The sequence below is a fragment of the Lipotes vexillifer genome, unplaced genomic scaffold (assembly GCF_000442215.2).
Source record: "Lipotes vexillifer unplaced genomic scaffold, Lipotes_vexillifer_v1.1 scaffold177, whole genome shotgun sequence".
In the NCBI taxonomy this organism is placed as follows: domain Eukaryota; kingdom Metazoa; phylum Chordata; class Mammalia; order Artiodactyla; family Lipotidae; genus Lipotes; species Lipotes vexillifer.
The window spans coordinates 983,643-1,002,833 of record NW_006796206.1 but is presented as its reverse complement, the minus strand read 5'-3'; the positions used below and the strand labels follow the sequence as shown (position 1 = coordinate 1,002,833).

Sequence of the window (19,191 nt, the reverse complement as noted above, 5' to 3'; positions counted from 1 at the left end):
GAGAAAAAAAAAAAAAAAAAAAAAAAAAAAAGAAGAGAACTCAGAAGAGAAAAAAAAAAAAGAGGGAGAGAGAGAGAACGTCATCTGTATGGGAGGTGGGGAGGGGAAGTCACCTCACAGGGATCAAGATGGGTCAGGCTGGTGCCACTCTCATCTCAGAAAAATCTGGCAACTCAGTCTGTTTTCTACTGCACAGCCCCGACTAAGCATTTGGGGCATGAATGAGCTGCAATGAGCCTGTTCTTCTCTTGTGAGATGTAACGGGGACATCTTGACTCTTAACCACAGTTATCAGAAAATGTTGAGGCTTAAATGGGAAGCTGGCCTCATTTCCTAGTGATTCTTACTTAATGTTTACCTGGGGGGAGGATTTCATGGGAGCACAATCCTTAGGAACTTGTTACTGAAATTCTAATAGAAATGTTTAGACTTTTCTGAAGGACGGCTGCATTTTTAAGATGGTGGACCTCCGAGCATCCTTTTTCAATTTAAAATAGGTTGGGAGAAACCCACACACTTATGGCCACCTAATCTATGACAAAGGAGGCAAGAATATACAATGGAGAAAAGACAGTCTCTTTAATAAGTGGTGCTGGGAAAACTGGACAGCTACATGTAAAAGAATGAAATTAGAACACACCTTAACACCATACACAAAAATAAACTCAACATGGATTAAAGACCTAAATGTAAGGCCGATACTATAAAACTTTTAGAGGAAAGCATAGGGAGAATACTCTCTGACATAAATCGCAAGATCTTTTTCAATCCACCTCCTAGAATAACGAAATAAAAACAAAAATAAACAAATGGGACCCAATTAAACTTAAAAGCTTCTGCACAGCGAAGGAAACCATAAACAGAATGAAAAGAAAACCCTCAGAATGGGAGAAAGTATTTGCAAACGAAGCAACCGACAAGGGATTAATCTCCAAAATACACAAACAGCTCATGCAGCTGAATATCAAAAAAAAACCAAATAACCCAATCAAAAAATGGGCAGAAGATCTAAACAGACATTTCTCTAAAGACAATGGTTAAAAAGCACATGAAAAGATGCTCAACATCACTAATTATTAGAGAAATGCAAACCAAAACTATAATGAGGTATAACCTCACACCAATCTGAATGGCCATCAATAAAATGTCTACAAACAATAAATGCTGGAGAGGGTGGGGAGAAAAGGGAACCCTCCTACACTGTTGGTGGGAGTGTAAACTGGTGCAGCCACTATGGAGAACAGTATGGAGGTTCCTTAAAAAACTGAAAATAGAGCTACCATACGATCCAGCAATTCCACTCCTGGGCATATATCGGGAGAAAACCATAATTCGAAAAGATACGTGTACCCCAATGTTCATTGCAGCACTATTCACAATAGCCAGGACATGGAAGCAACCTAAATGCCCATCAACAGAGGAATGGATAAAGAAGATGTGATACATATATACAATGGAATATTACACAGCCATAAAAAAGAACGAAATAATGCCATTTGCTGCAACATGGATGAACCTAGAGATTATCATACCGAGTGAAGTAAGTCAGACAGAGAAAGACAAATATTATATGATATTGCTTGTATGTGGAATCTAAGAAAGGGCTACAAATGAACTTATCTACAAAACCAAAACAGAGTTACAGATGTAAAAAACAAACTTATGGTTACTGGGGGTAAGCAGGGAAGGGGGGACGGATAAATTGGAAGATTGGGACTGATACATACACACTACTATATATGAAACAGATAACTAATAAGGACCTATTATATAGCACAGGGAACTCTACTCAATACTCTGTAATGGCCTATATGGGAAAAGAATCTAAAAAAAGAGTGGGTATATGTATTTTTATAACAGATTCACTTTGCTGTACACCTGAAACAACACTGTAAATCAATTATACCCCAATTAAAAAAAAATTAAGCATTCAGACAAAAAAAGTAGACTGGGAGTTTGGGGTGACATGTACACACTGCTATATTTAAAATAGATAACCAACCCTAACCTACTGTGTAGCACAGGGAACGCTGCTCAATATTCTGTAATAACCTAAATGGGAAAAGAACTTGAAAAAGAGTAGATACGGGACTTCCCTGGTGGCACAGTGGTTAAGAATCTGCCTGCCAGTGCAGGGGACATGGGTTCGATCCCTGGTCCGGGAAGATCCCATATGCCGTGAAGCAACTAAGCCCATGCGCCACAACTCCTGAGCCTGCGCTCTAGAGCCCGCGAGCCACAACTCCTGAGGCTGCATGCCACAACTACTGATGCCTGAGCGCCTAGAGCCTGTGCTCTGCAACAAGAGAAGCCACCGAAATGAGAAGTCCACGCACCATAACGAAGAAAGTCCCTGCTCGCCACAACTAGAGAAAGCCCGCGCGCAGCAACCAAGACCCAATGCAGCCAAAAAAAAAGCGTAGGTACATGTATATGTATAACTGAATCACTTTGCTGTACACCTGAAACTAACAGAACATTGTTAATCTACTCCAATATAAAATAAAAATTAGAAAAGTAAAATTTATTGAAATGACTGAAAGGGATTTAAGGAAATTGCCCTTTGCCTCAGATGCCCCTAGGAAGGTGCCAGGTCTCCCTGAGCTGGGACAGTCGCAAGTTTCTAGGCCTACCAGGAAAACATTTCTCCTTCTGACAAGTCTTCTTGTCAACCGAGGGACCCCACTAGGGTGAAAGCCAAGAGCCCCAAACAGAAGGAGGCACCGTTCCCGTCTCTGTTTACTGGGCCACAGTAAGAATTAGCATTCTGAGGGCTTCCCTGGTGGCGCAGTGCTTGGGAGTCCGCCTGCCGATGCAGGAGACGCGGGTTCGTGCCCCGTTTCGGGAAGATCCCACATGCCGCGGAGCGGCTGGGCCCGTGAGCCATGGCCGCTGAGCCTGCGCGTCCGGAGCCTGTGCTCCGCAAATGGGAGAGGCCACAACAGTGAGAGGCCCGCATAACGCAAGAAAAAAAAAAAAAAAAAAAAAAGAATTAGCATTCTGCCTGCAAGTACACTGCTACCCTCCCCTTTGCTTTGAATGCAGAGTCACTCATCTGGAAACTACAGGGTAATAGGAATGACTCGTGTGTCCTGATACCACTATGTTCTCGCAATGCCTGCTGCTGCCTTAATCACCAAATAAAAGAGACAGAAAGGAGCCTCAATTTTTTTACTGCCGTTTTTTCCCTGTGTGTGGGCTTATGATGATGTACATAACACCCGGTCAGGAGCCTAAGGAAGAAAAACACAGCAAAATTAGCATGATAGATGGGCTCCAGCTGGGAACAGCTACATGCACTGCCCAAGGCCAGGCTTTTTCACTCCGCACTGAGCCTGACACAGGGGCATGGGCAAGTGTGCACAGGGCAGAAGTCCTCCAAGTGGGCTACAACCTTCATGGGGCAGGCCGGCCTTTCCTGTTAACACCTACATAATTTACAACAGAGAAGTAAAACAACGAGGTCAGTCTCTCCTCTTAACCAAGTTACTCTCCACGAAAGGACACCCGGCTGAGAAAGCAGGGCCCACAAATTCTGGTCATCCTCCTGGCTCTGCCCAACACAGACCGCTCAGGTATGTTCTTTCCCCTTTATGCTTGGAGGACGCCCCCAACCTGCCTCAAAGCTCTTGGAGGGCAGGGTAATGCTCCGGTATCCCTTTCTGTATCTTCCACTTGCTCACACGCTTAGTTAACCAATCCTGATGCGAGGGTGATGGAATGGCAGCTGTCATTGGTCCACATCAACCCCAGGAGGGACCGGAAGTAACAACCAGCCTCCCAATGCTGAAGCTTTTCCTTCTGCAATGCTGACTTCTGCAAAACTGCAGGTAGAGATTTCCCTGGTGGCGCAGGGGTTAAGAATCTGCCTGCCAATCCAGGGGACACGGGTTTGAGCCCTGGTCCAGGAAGATCCCACATGCTGTGGAACAGCTAAGCTTGTGTGCCACAACTACTGAGCCTGCGCTCTAGAGCCCACGAGCCACAACTACTGAGGCTGCGTGCCCCAACTACTGAAGCCCGTGCTCCCCAACAAGAGAAGCCACCGCAATGAGAAACCTGCGCACCGCACTGAAGAAGAGACCCCGCTTGCCGCAACTAGAGAAAACCCGTGCGCAGCAACGAAGACCCAGCGCAGCCTGCCCCCCAAAATAAATAAATAAATATTTTTTAAAAACTGAATGTATAAGCTTCTTATTTGTTGTGTTTTAACTCCTCCCTCTTGCCTGAACCATTTCACTGGTGTTGAGACTAAGGATTAGGGTCAAAGAATAATATAATGGTCTAGCTTGTGTTTCAGAAACAGCACTCGCCCTGCAGAGAACTCCAAGCAGCAGCTACTCTTGCCTGACACTCTTGATCCTTATTGACAAAAGCCCACAAAAAAGAATCATATTTTTCCATTTGCAGCAACATGGATGAAGGTCAGAGGTTATCACACTAAGTGAAGTCAATCATACAAGAAAGACAAACATCATATGATATCACTTATATGTGGTATCTCAAAAATGATATAAATGAACTATTTACAAAACAGAAACAGACTCACACACAGAAAACAAACTTATGGTTACCAAAGGGGAAGTGGGGGGAGGGATAACCTAGGAATTTGGAATTAACATATACAAACTACTATATATAAAATAGATAAACAGGGGCTTCCCTGGTGGCGCAGTGGTTGGTAGTCCACCTGCCAATGCAGGGGACACGGGCTCGTGCCCCGGTCCGGGAAGATCCCACATGCGTTATAAAGCAGAAACTAACACACCATTGCAAAGCAATTATACTCCAATAAAGATGTTAAAAAAAAACAACAAAGAGGGCTTCCCTGGTGGTGCAGTGGTTGAGAGTCAGCCTGCAGATGCAGGGGACGCGGGTTCGTGCCCCGGTCCGGGAGGCCCCCACATGCCGCGGAGCGGCTGGCCCCGTGAGCCATGGCTGCTGAGCCTGCGCGTCTGGAGCCTGTGCTCCGCAACGGGAGAGGCCACAACAGTGAGAGGCCCATGTACCGCAAAACAAAACAAAACAAAACAAAACAAAACAAAACAAAACAACAACAACAAAAAATATATATATATATAAACAACCGGATCTACTGTATAGCACCGGGAATTATACTCAATATCTTGTAATATCTAAAATGGAAAAGAATCTGAAAATGGGAAACAAATCTGAAAAAATTATGTATGTATGATGGATATATATGTATGTATAACTGAATCACTTTGCTGTACACCTGAAACTAACACAACATTGGAAATCAACTATACACTGATTTTTAAAAAAGGTGACATGGTTAGCAAACATTTGGTCCTGTCCAAAACATCCATAAGTCATCTGGTCCATAAGATGCTTGGTCCACACCAAAATGTCCTTGAAATTTGGTCCTATCCAAAACTTCCAGGAAGACATCTGGTCATGCCAAAAGGTCCTTGATATTTTGGTCCTTTCCAAAATGATTTGGCATGGACCAAATACGTTCATGGATGTTTGGGATAGGACCAAATTTCAAAGGCCTCTTGGCGTGGACCAGATATCTTATGGACCAAGTGTCTCATAGACATTTTGGACAGGACCAAATGCCCTGCAAGGGGCAGCACAATTCTAAACTCACCACCCATCCTCCCTCCCTCAGTGAAAATGCACGAGGTTATGGAAATAGACCTTCACTGATAAGAGATAATGTAATTTTACTTAATGCCAATAAACTGACCATTTAATATTGGATTAAAGGAGATTCACATGAGACTTTCTTCTTAGCATTCAGTTCTATCAAGAAATGGAGTGAGCTGTATTTTACAATACTGCCCAGTTACAGAAGCTTGCTTTCTTTGGAAAGTGATGATTCTTCCAGTGCTTTCTGTCCCTACCCCTTGGGCACGTGGGTGAATCATGTCATGAGAAGTTGTCAGGAGCCCAGACTTTAGGAACTGATGCCTGAATGTGAATCCCTGCCTGCCTGTGTGACCCCTCAGCCTCTGGCTTCTGCACTGTAAATTGGGACTAAAAATAACCCACGTCGAGGTTTAGAGTTAATGCATGTAAAATGCTGCAGACACACAGTGTGTGCCCCGCAAGTGTTAGCTTTTCTTATTAGCACTGTGTACCCTGCACTGTGCTAGGGTCTTATACTGAGCTCCATTTAGTTCCTGCAATAACCCTAGGAAGAGGGTGCTGCTATTAACAACCCCATTTTACAGAGTAGGAAACTGAGGCCAGCAGAGGTTTTTTTTTTTTTTTAGCTGGTCTAAGGACGGAAAGTAAAAGTGGCAAGAATCAAAGCTGGGACTGTCTGATCCTAAGCCCATGCACTTCCTGCCACACCACACTAGTTCCTGGATCTCACACACACACACACACACACACACACACACACTGCCAAACAGTTGTCACATCAGAATTAGAAAAATGTGCTTATGACTGGTAAACTGTGCCTCATTATCTAGGGATCCAAATGTCTCTCAATCAAACTGTTTCTTTTCTGAGTACAAGGACCATGTTTTTACATCTTCCCTAAAGAAAAAGCACATAGTTCTGTACACACAATAGGGCACTCAATGCTCACTGGATTTACATGGAAATTCACAGCAGAAAGCAGATCCGTGTCCTGGTTTAGAATACTTGATCAAACAATCCAAATAAACCATGAATTCCCCAAAGCTTTGAAAACCTTGCCTAATATAGCTCATGTGTTCTGGAGACAACGAGACATCTGATCTGAAGCTAAACATTTCTAATCTCATCAAAAATACTGGGAGTGAAAACAATTCACATCAGACCTCCAGGTGGGATTAGGGGAAGGGCCTCCCATGTTGCTGCTAGAAAACCCACATAGCTAGAGGCTTTGGAAGTGATACAATTTTAGGACTGCGTTTGTTTTGTCCTTGTTATTTTTCCCCCCAAGTGTTACGAAGAATACTGCATTATTGCTGCTATTCTGGCGAAGAGATCTGGGTATTCCTAAACATTCTAAAACCCGTTTCCCCACCTGAGGACAAGAGGGGAGTAAGGACCAGCAGCCTCACTGCCCGGTGTCTGTGCTGGGAGGTTTCCAAACAGGCGATTTGGTGGCATGGGTGCCCACGGCTCAAAGCAAACGGGGATGGGAATAAATGGAAAGAAACTGCATACAATTGGATTTCTAAGAATTTTTAGCCAAGATTTTATTGGAATATCTATATTGGATGATCTCTGAGCGTGGTAGAGCCTAAACATGCATTTTACCTCTTCTTGATTTTGAGGTAAGCCATGCAGTAAAAAGACAGGGCTAAGACTGTGGGCCTGGGGGTGACATTAAAGATGATGATGGCAAAAGCCAAACTCCTATGGACTCAAAGTCACATCAGGACACGGTCTGGGCCTGCCAGAGAGACCAAATTAGTTCTCATGCGAAGAGATATGTGTGTGGTCCGGAGAATAAGAACAGAGTCCAAGGTCTAGGAAGCCTGTATTTATCTTCCACTTCTGCTACTTGTTAGAGCTTTAGGGTGGTTTGACAAGTTACTTAACCTTATTGGGCCTTAGTTTCCTTATCTGTAAAATGGGAATAAGGATGATACACACCTCAAAGGAACGTGGAGGAGTTGATATGAGATAATGCATAGAAAAGTACTTAGCCTGGTACCGTGCACCCGAAAGTTATCAGGGCACACAGGACACGCCCAGTGACCACTGGCCAGCACCACTGACCTTTTCATTATTGTTAGTGGGAGTAGCTTATAAATGTGTTAATGGAAAATGTCCTGCATCTTCACATACAGGTAGCGATTAATACTTAAAAAATAAAAAGCTTCTTGGTGTATTTTGTGGCTGTTCCCAAAACAGCCCGAGAGGAGGGCAGGGCAGAAACGATGACCCTCGTGTTGCAGCTGAGAAGGTGGAGGCTTAGCGAGGTGAAGGGGCTTATTGGAATCCATCAGGTAGGACAGGGCCAGCAGGGAATGCAGCTCAGGCCTCTGCCTCCTGCCCTGTCTCCACAGCGACCTGGCAGGCAACCAAGAGGCGAGATGCCCCAGAGCAGAGAGCTGGAAGCCTGCCAGGGAGAGACGGCATAAGGACTCCGTTCCAGTCTGGTCTCATCTGATCTATTCATTTGCATGTTGCTTGGGGCCCACGTGGATTTTACAGCCCTTGTACGTGGTGGCCTAAGGGAGCCATGGTCCCCAGTACCAAGTGATGTGCCTGTTAGTTCAGAATAATCCGGGGAGTTCCTCATATTACTGTTTGCTTACCTTGGTCCTCCAGCTCCAACAATCCTCACTCCACACCAACCTGAGTTTGCCTACCCCTCTGGCACTGCCCTGCTCCCTGATGTTCTTAAGGAAATATTTGGGAAATTAACAACCAATGCACACTTCTCCTGTGCCCCCCAGGGGAAGATTCAGGTCTCATAGGTCTGAGTGGCTGGGGATTTATTGTTCTCACGGCTGCCCACACACCAGGTGACGTGGAAGGACAGACACCCCCGGGGCTGCTGAACTGGGCGACTTCTGAGGGCTCCGTCATTTGAAAGTACAGGATTCTGTAGGTGACAACCAGGCAGTGGGCTCTGTGAAGGGAGGTGGCAAACCCTTCAGCCCTGTAGGTGTTTAAGAGGCTGTCAGAGGGCGGAGGGACCTGCCAGGCACGGGCAGTGGCAGGAGGAGAGAGGAAAGAGCTTGGAGGAAGGAGGCTAGTCCTCCAGGCCTGAGTGAAGGCCTTCCTGAGACAGGACATCCCGTGTCGCCATAGGACACCACTGCTGGGCCTGTCCCCGTGCAAGCTAATGATCCGTGGTCACCTACCCATCACCACCATTCACCTGGGCCCTCCTCATGGGCACGCCTCTTATTCATCTTTATTTCCCCAGAGCCTGGTGTGGTCACTGCCAGCTCGGTCTGATCGTATGAGATAGATAACATCCGACCGGCCTCTACCTTCAAAATATCCACTTTATGGGGGACTTCCCTGGCGGTCCAGTAGTTAAGACTCCACACTTCCAATGCAGCGGGCACGGGATCAATCCCTGGTCAGGGAACTAAGATCCCGCATGCCCCACGGTGAGGCCAAAAAATAAAAATAAAATAAAAAAATACAAAATATCTACTTTATGACTCCACCTCATATACAGTAGGTGTTCAATAAATGTCCAGTGAAGGAATAAGCATGGACGTGGTTCTAAGAGTGCTCATGTGCCAGCGACCAAGCTAGGCTTTCTGGTCAACCCGACAACAGTGCCAAGCAGCGGTGATATCTCCATTTTCCGATGAGGAAGCTGAGATACCATATATGGAAGAGCTTAGCCCAGGGAGGATGGTTATTCCATGTTCAGTGCGTGCTGATGATTATTCCAATTACTGTCCAGGGCCAACAGCTCCCTGACAGCACATCCAAGATTTAAACCCAGCCTGGCCTGGCTCTAATCAGGCTGCCTTGCCAAGCAGTGTCCATCCTGGAAATGCAGTAACTGGAGGCTTCTGAAAGGAGGCCCCAGTCAACAGGGTCACCACGTGGACATGTGAAAACTATAAACCACTTGGCAAGTCCCAAACAATCAGTAATTTCTGGGTAAGGAACAAAATTGAGGGAACTGGTTTGAATTTTTTGAGCAGAGCGATGCAGTATTTCAGGGAGTACATGTGCCCCAGCTGCCTGCCTGGCTGTCCTTTCCGCTATAGAGTGAGCACAAGCGGGGTTCAGACGGCGGACACACAGCCGCGGTGGGGAAGTCACCCCTCTTACCTCTTTGCCCTGTCTTTCTCATCTTCATCCATTAGATTGTCTCAGCAGTTTTTCCTGCAAAAAAAAAAAAAAAAAAAAAAAAATGAAACACTAACTTGCAGTTAAAATCCTTGCTCCATAACATTATATCAAGGAAGGATTGTGGGAATGGCAATGGTAAATAGAAAAAAAGGGATCATCTGATTTTAAACGTTGTCAAATTTGGCATAAGTCATTTTGAAAATATCTTGAACAAATCAGTAAAGTTTTTCTTTCTAAAATTTACAGCTGCTGATATGGGTAATCAAATGCATTTTTAATTTTTTTCCCAAATGACAAATTGGTCGTAAACAAATTTCATATCACCCACCAACCTGCCCATTGATTTGCTCCTCTGGTCAGTGTAATAGGATTTTTTCCTGAAAAAAAAAAAAAAAAAAAAAGAACAGATGATGACTCTCTGATTCTCGACCTTTCTCACAGGTCTTTCTGGTTGCCATCATTTTGGTCTGATCTAAATCACATGCCTCAATCCACAGGTTCTCAAACTTTCTGGTTCCAGCAACTCTTTGCACCCTCTCAAAAATGACCGAGGACTCTGAAGACCTCTTGTGTATGTGGGTGAAAACTGAGAAATCTTAAATATACAATATTCCGTTAAGCATCAGAGAGACGTCATCAACAGAACTCCAAGAGCTTCTGGAAAAGACCACTGTATACTCAAGACAGTAAACAGGCAAATGATATGTTAACATTAGGAAAACTGTTTTGACCTCAAGGACCCCCCCCTGGGTCCCTAGATCACACTCTGGGAACTGCTTTCCGGACCCAGCTCAACAAAGCATCTGTTTATTTCAAATCTGCAAGCTGCCCGAGACGTTCTAAAGGAGAGCATTTCTTTATCTGTTCATTTAAATACGCAAACTCCTCTTATGCAGCCTGGAGGGATCGGGGCCCCAAAGAGTATAACTGCTCTCCTATCTTTAAGGCACGTACACCCCCTAGATAGTCAAGGTGCACAGATGTGAAAAATGAAGTAACAATCCAGGAATGTCCTCACAGCCCCAAACCTCGTCGCCTGGGCCTCTACTCTCCCAGGCCGCTGGCTCAAAGGCTCTTGGGCCCACTGACCCGGTGTCCCCTGCTACACGCAGGCCTGTGGGCCTTCACCCCTCAGAGCCACATCCCTGATTACTCTTCCTTCACACGTTTCCCAGAGTCCCACCTGTCTGGGGGAGGTCCCCCTCCAGCCCCTCCATGCAGAAAGACTTTCAGGGTGTCCCTGAGGCCAGAGTTGGGGGAACTGGAGGCGAAGTGTGGTGGAGATAAGGGTGGGGACCACAGAAGAAATGGAATCACCGTGACCCACATGCTTCTGGTCTCTAAACAGAGGGAGGGCCTGACATCAGAACTCCAGAATCAACACTTTGCAAATGCACCAACCTTTACTCTCAAAATTCCAAGTTCCTGATCACAATTTTTTTTTATGAAAATAACTCATTTTATGAAAAGGCCAGTATGAATTTTGTAACAAAAGTAGACAAGGATATTAACAGAAAGAATTATTCTAGGTCAATCTCACTCATGAACATGAATATAAGAATTCTCAACCAAACAGCAAATCCAATAGAACCATACATAAAAATTGTAACATTAGATAAAAATTTTTAATGGGACAAATGAATCTTTCCTCTGAGATAATTTTGTTTTGTAATTTTTGGTCTGCTGTGAGCCCAGGCATGAGTCTGAGGCAAAGAGGAAAAGGAATTCTGCAGTCACAGCCCCTGTTTACCTTCAAGCCCCATTCGGTAAATAGCAGGCATATTTTAGTGATAGATTCGCAAGAAACACCATTCGGCAGTTGAGGCCTGTGTCATAATTAAAATGGGGTTAGCATATCTGCAAACAGGCATCTGCTTAATGTTTTCCAGATGGAATCTGTTCAAAGCTTTAAGACATGAAAAATGCAGTCCATTCATTTAATGATGTGCTACCCCAGGTCTGCACTCCATGGAAAGTGGTGGCTGCCCGTGTGCTGAGGGCATGAGCCAGGATCCAGCCATGGTAAAAGGGTAAAAGCCATGCCCCTTACCAGGTACCCCTGGACAGAGCACGTTTACGGGAGGATGTGGGCTTCAGTCTGCTTTGCTGAGGATCTGGAATCCTGTTTGGATGACAGGGGCTGCTTTGTCATACGTGAAACGTTGTAGAAACACCTACAAATGACTAATAGCTACTCTGTATCAACTGTGGCAGCTCTGATTCCTCTCTCTCTGTTCTTAAACACTTCCTGAATCCATGAAGCCCTGATGTTCTACACCCACTTTCTCTTCTTTCCCATCCCTCCCACTTCCTTGCCTGATTCCTGTCACTTGACCCCTAAGTCACTCTGCTCCACTGCACCTGAGGGAAGAGAACACACCTGAGTTGTGCTCCCCAGGAGCACCTGCCCCAGAAGCTTCACACCAATGTCCTGTTTTGTCACACCTGTTGTCTCCCATGCCTTCCTCATGTCCATTAACAGAGGAATGGATGAAGAAGATGTGGTACATATATACAATGGAGTACTACTCAGCCATAAAAAAGAATGAAATAATGCCATTTGCAGCAATATGGATGAACCTAGAGATTCTCATACTAAGTGAAGTAAGTCAGATAGAGAAAAACAAATATCATATGATACCACTTATATGTGGAATCTCAAAAAATGATACAAATGAACTTATTTACAAAACAGAAATAGACTTGCAGACTTCAAAAACAAACTTATGGTTACCAAAGGGGAAAGGTTCGGGGGAGGAATAAATTAGGAGTTTGGGATTAACATATACACAATAGTATACATAAAATAGATAAACAACAAGGACCTATAATATAGCACAAGAAACTCTATTCGATATTCTGTAATAACCTACATGGGAAAAGAATCTGGAAAAGAATGGATATATGTATATGTATAACTGATTCACTTTGTTGTACACCTAAAACTAACACAACATTTTAAATCAACTATACTCCAATATAAAATAAAAATTAGATTAAAAATTAAAAAGTTAAGCGCACATAAACAATTGCAGTAATGTACACATAACATAAAATTTACCATTTTTAACGCTACAGCTTAGTAGCATTAAGTACATTCATATTGTGGTACAACCATCACCACCATCCATCTCCAGAGCTCTTTTTATCTTGCAAAACTGAAACTCTGTCCCCATTAAACACTGACTCCCCACTTTCCTTCATCCAACCCCTCATGACCACCATTCTACTTTCTGTCTCCACAATTCTGACGACTCTAGGGCCCTCATATAGGTGGAATTATACAGGATTTGTCCTTTTGTAATGGGTTTGTGTCATTTAGCATAATGCTCCAAGGTTCATCATGTCTTGGCATGTGTCAGAACTTCCTTCCTTTGTAAGGCTGAATCGTATTCCACTGTATGTGTGGACCACCTTTGGTTTACCCATCCTCTGTTGATGGACCGTGGGTTGATTGCACCTTTTGACCATTATGAGGAACATGGGTGTCCCTCCCCGCTTGTATCTTTGAGTCACTCTTAATTCATCATGTGGAGGAGCTGGAGGGGCCCAAAGCACATAAGAAAGAGGGAAAAGGGGAAGAAAAGTAGTCCTGTGAGGTTGGGCTAAAGGAACAACAGAGAAGTTTAAGGGGTGACAACGACTTTCCCAATTGTATAGAGTTTCCAATTAAGAGTGGAGGGGAGAATAAATTAGGAGTTGGGGATTAAAATATACACATTACTATATATGAAATAGATAACCAACAAGGATCTACTGTATAGCACAGGGAACTATACTCAATGTCTTGTAATAACTATAATGGAAGAGAATGTAAAACAAGAATACATGTATCTCTATGTATCTATGTATCCGAATCACTTTACTATACAACTGAAGCTAACACTACCTTATAAATCAACTGTATGTCAACAAAAAATGTTTTTTAAAAAAGAATTTCCAATTAAAAAGGATTTTGAGCGTTTTTTTTTTTTTTTTAATGACCACAGAAGGCCAGGGCAGAGAAAATGAGCTGCAATGAAGGCAAAGGAGATTCTGTGTAGAGCTGAGAAAATAACTGTTGATATGATTAACCCCCAAAGTGAACAATGGTGGAAAGCTCTAGTGTTTTTACTCCAGATAACCACACATCCTAGATGGGCTAGACATTTAGGGGTTTCTTCGCCACGGTCCCAACAGGAAACAGGACTTAATTGCAAGGAGGCTGTTTGTAAAGGTGTGTGGAGGTGGGGTGGCTAGGGAAACCAGGAGAGATGGTGCAGGTACCTAGGGTTGGTGTCAGCAGAGCTGTTGACACCTCTATGCATCAAGGGACAAGAGGGAAATGGTTACCTGGACCTGGAAGGAGTGTGTCATATAGGAGAGGTGGCATTTGGTGGAGGGATGCAGTCAGCCTGAAGAAACCTTGTAAGAAGGGAGCCGAAGGGATAAATACCTCACCTCCTTGTCCGCCCTCCCCAGTCTCTCACTTGTGTCTCCTGTTGGCCACACCACCCAGAACACAGGGAGGGAGGCTACTTATGACATCCTCACAGGGGAGCCTCCGGGGCAGACAGAATGGTGGGGACGGGTAGAGGGGCACAGAGAGGAGACTCAGCACGCCCAGTACATTTCATTTCTTGGGGGCTCTTCCAGTTCCGGGTTTCTTGGCTTTTTCTGGAACACAGACTATTTGGAGTCTTCTTACACCTTGTAACATCTCCCAAATTTTCAAGTATAGGCATCTGCATCTACTAACTAACCACTCAAGAAATAATAACCAATGAGAATGATGAGAGGCTGAGGAAAAGAGAGCCTGGAACTATTGGAACAACAAAATCTGTAACCATGGATTGTAACCCAGAGAATAAACTAAATATTCATGAGTCCACTGGTACAAATAAATAATTAAATGAATAAATGAATGGAGGAGGGGACAGGTTTCCCTTACCGAAGAATTTCAATTAATAAATGTAGAAGGAAGAAGGGAAATCAAAGATCACCGTCAGTACAGCAAAGTAATAACCGTTGCAGGCAAAATCCACTGACGGATGCTGAAATTAATGGGCAAAAGTTTGAGGAGAATCAGGTTATTTGCATCGTTCAAAGTATCTCCCTCAAGATATTTATTAATTATAAAAGAAAAATAGTAACTTTATAAGTAGAGAAGATTGGCAGATACCACCTTCACCCGGGGTCAAAATTAACCTCACCAGGATAAGTTATATCCAAGTGTTTTGGTGGACATAAGCACTCATTCTTACGGGTATACACAACTAAGAGTGTACCTGCTGGATCACAGTATAGCCATATGCTTACTATATTAGAAACTGCCCAACTGTTTCCCAAAGTGACTGTACAATTTTGTATTTGCACCAGTAGCACACGAGAGCTCCAGAGGCTCCACATTCTCACCCAACACTTGGTATGTCTTCTTAATTTTAGTCATTCTAGTGGGTATGTTTGGGGATCTCATCGGGATTTGACTTTGCATCTCCCTGATGATTAATGAGGTTGAGCATCTTTTCATGGACTTATTTGCTGTCTAGACAGCTTCTTTTGTGATGTGTCTGTTCAAGTGTTTTAGCCCACTTTTCTTTCTTTTTCTTCCTCTTTTTTAAAGAAATTGGGCTGTTTCTGTTCATCATACTAATCTGCAGAAGCTTCTCTCTTTTGGATAATAGTACTTTGCCAGATATATGTATTGTGAACATTTTCTGCCAGCCTGTGGCTGGTCTTTTAACTTTCTTGATGATGTCTTTTGATGAACGGTTTTTAATTTTGATAAAGTGTAATTTATATATTTTTTATTTTTGTGTCCTAAGAAGTCTTTGCCACCTCAGTGTCATGAAGAATTACCCTACGTCTTCTGGTAGGAGCTTTATCATTTTAGCTTTTACATTGATTTACACTCCACTGCAAATTAAATTTTATGTGTGGTGTAAGATAGTGGTCAAGGATCACCTTTTTCCCCCCCATCTGTATACTCACTTGTTCCAGGATCATTTATTGAAAAGATATTTCTTTCCCAATTGCATTGTCACTTTGTCAAATATCTGGTGTGATCCTATATCCGTGTGTATGTACAGAATCTCTGTTCAGTTCTATTTATCTATAGGGTATCCTTAAAGTTCAGACACATAGGATAAACTTATTTTTTTTAATACAATTTTTTTTCTTAATTTCATTTTTGGGGTATTCATTGCTAGTATATTGAAATACAATTGACTTTTTTTCCCCCCCACGCCGCACAGCTTATGCAATCTTAGTTCCCCAGCCAAGGACTGAACCTGGGCCCTCGGCAGTGAGAGCACGGAGTCCTAACCACTGGACTGCCAGGGAATTCCCTAAACTTATTTTAAAAAATAAACTTTATTTTTTAGAACAATTTTAGATTTATAGAAAATGCAAAGACAGTATTGAGAGTTCCCACATATCCTGCACCCAGTTTCCCCTGTTATAAATACTTTACACTACTATGGTGTATTTGTCACAATTAACGAACCAATACTGATACTGATACATTATTATTAAGTAAAGTCCACACTTCATTTATATATTCTTAGTTTTTATCTAATGTCCTTGCTCTGTCCCAGTATCCCATCCATGAAACCACACTCCATCTAGGTGTCATGTCTCCTTAGGCTCCTCTTGGCTATGACAGTTTCTCAGACTTTCCTTGTTTTTTATGACCTTGACCATTTTGAGGAATACTTGTAGATTGTCCCTCAATTTGGGTTTGTCTGATGTTTTTCCCAGATTGGGCAGATGGGTTTTTAGGAGAAAGCCCATAGAGGTGAAATATCATTCTTTTTTTTTTCTTTTTTGGCCGCGCAGCATGTGGGATCTTAGTTCCCTGACCAGGGATCAAACCTACACCCCCTGCATTGGAAGCATGGAGTCTTAACCACTGGACAGCCAGGGAAGTCCTCAAGTACCATTCTCATCACATCATCTCAAATCGTACTGTAGTTACATTTACACATAATATGTACAATGTGTTTTTCTTCAACTTCCAAGTATCCTGTTTTCAGATGAAGAATCTCTAAACTGAAGATGGTAGGTCCAGTTATTAGTCTCAAAAAAAAGTACACAAAATGCACGATTTCCCCTGTGTTTTGAGACTTTGATATATAATTATTGAACTCTGATCAGATTAACAGTTGGACCTATGTTTAAACTTAGAGGTACCTCACCTGGAAACACACTGAGTGTTTTATTTGAAAACATAACTAACCTGCTGTTTAAGTAAAGTTATCTCATGTTGCTGATCCTGCAGCATCTTGTATTTGTCTATTTCTATGCCAGAACGACACTATCTTAACTCCTGGAGTTTTGTAGGAATTCTTGACATCAATGGAGTGTGAGCCTTCCAACTTTGTTCTTCCTTCTCAAGATTCTTGGCTATTTTAGGTCTTTGCATTTCCAAGTAAGTTTTAGAATTGACATTGTCAATTTCTATAAAAATGCCTGCTATGATGTTTATTGGGATTGTCTTTCTGTGAAGAGACACCGAGGTGTAGTCACCGAAGCGCTAAGATGACATCCACATGCGATGTTCTATAATTCAATAGATATTCCCTGAGAGCCTGGGCAACGCCCCTGCTCCCATGGCGCTTAGGTGGTAGGGGGCAGGCAGGCAGTGAGGGCAAGCCACAAGCACTTATGTAAGTAAACATATGGCTTGTCATTGGTTATAAGAGGTGTGGAGAAAGATAAAGGAGAACCTGGAGGAACAGGTAGTGCTCTGGTGGGCTGGGGCCGTGGTCTGGTGCTTTAGGAGCACCACCGGCCTCACTGATAAGTGATATGTGAGCCATAGCCTGAGAGGAGAGAGGGCGTGAGTGTACAGACAGCAACAAGAGCCAGAAACAGCCAAGAGGCCAGTGTGGTGGATGGGGTTAGAGAGGGGGAGACACGCCAGGGAGACTGGATGGAGTCTGGCCTTTGCTCGGAGTGAGATGGGACGGCACTGCAGGTTTGGATCAGAGGAGTGATGGAGACCTTACCTCCGAGGACAGCCGTGACTTTTTTTTTTTTTTTTCTTGCGTTATGCGGGCCTCTCACTGTCGTGGCCTCTCCCATTTGCGGAGCACAGGCTCCGGACGCGCAGGCCCAGCGGCCATGGCTCACGGGCCCAGCCGCTCCGCGGCATGTGGGATCTTCCCGAAACGGGGCACGAACCCGCGTCTCCTGCATCGGCAGGCGGACTCTCAAGCACTGCGCCACCAGGGAAGCCCAGCCGTGACTTTTAAATGAGCTTAATTAAGTCGGCACGTAAGACAGGACCAGCACAAGCCTGGCAGACACTCAACATTCAGTCCCCCATTTGGATGGCAAGGATTAGGTACAAGGCGTCTTCACCCGTTACCCAGGCCACGATGTCTAGCCCAGCTCCTTACCCGTGTCAGGTGCTCAATGAACATATGAGGAATGAAGGAGAGAAGGGAGCGAGGGAGGAAGAGAGGGGGACACAGCCAGGACCAAAGCCCTGTCTGAATTCCCACAATATGGACTAATACCGACTCCCACAAACCCCTCAATAATCACGGTTAATCCAGGTACAGTGACGTGCTGATGACCAAAAATTAAAACAAAAATTGCCATGTGTGCAGGAGCTATTGACTAAAGGGAAAATCCACGTTGAGTAGCACCTTCAGGAGAGGCCAGTGGCTCCCTCACCTGCCCTCGGCCACCGCTGCGCTCCGGAAAAGCATCATCTCATTTCCTCTCCATCCGTTCTGTGGGTGGAATGGACCATAGTCTCTTCCCCTTAATAACTGGTCCCTGAGCTGCCCTGGGAACCCCGGCTCTGCAGATAGAGCCCACCCTGGACTGCATCTCCTCGGGCTGACCTGACCCATTGCCTGCTTGGGACATGTGGGCTCCATACCTCAGAGGCAGCCCAATTTCAATTTCACTTCCGACCCACTTGTTCCATTTGACCTGAAGCAAACCCCTTAGACTTCATGAGGTCACCAGGCAGAGAGCATGTGAGGCCTAAGTGACAGGGTGCATGTGTGTAAGGAGGGCCAGGGTGTCCCCCTACAGCACAGAGGCCCCCGTTCACCCCACTTCTGCTCTGTGTAACCACCCTAACCTCTCTATGCCCTCTGTGGTCCTGAGCCTCCGCAGAGGCAGGTGCGTCCAGCCTCATCCGTTCTCCTTGTCTGCCTTAAGTTTCAATGCACACACTCTCTGCCCAATGAGAAGGTCACCATGGGTGAACGGGGTGCCACAGACCTCAGGTTTCAGAGGGGCACTCCTGACCAGGGAAGAGAGGGCTGGTTTTTTTGTGGGGGAGCTTTTCCAGCAGAGGCACCAGACACGTGCTCCAGAGACCCCCACCTCCAGAGACCACCTATGGCTGCCGGCGAGCAGGGCCGCGGAGTCCCTCACTCATTTGACCCTGGCGCAAAAGGGGCAGCCTCGAAAACGTGTGTGTGGTGTGTGTGTGTGTGTGTGTGTGTG

At 44.5% G+C, this 19,191-nt stretch overlaps 1 protein-coding gene across 1 annotated transcript in view; it reads right to left on the bottom strand.

Annotated features, from left to right (window-relative positions):
* The window catches only part of NPAS2 (neuronal PAS domain protein 2), a 105,355-nt gene extending 95,581 nt beyond the window's left edge, over positions 1-9,774 (bottom strand). The window contains exon 1 of the mRNA XM_007468334.1: positions 9,721-9,774. Coding sequence (XP_007468396.1) covers positions 9,721-9,752 — 32 coding nt within the window. The 5' untranslated portion in view covers positions 9,753-9,774. The remainder of the gene's footprint in view (positions 1-9,720) is intronic.
* Between the last annotated feature and the right edge of the window lie 9,417 nt (positions 9,775-19,191).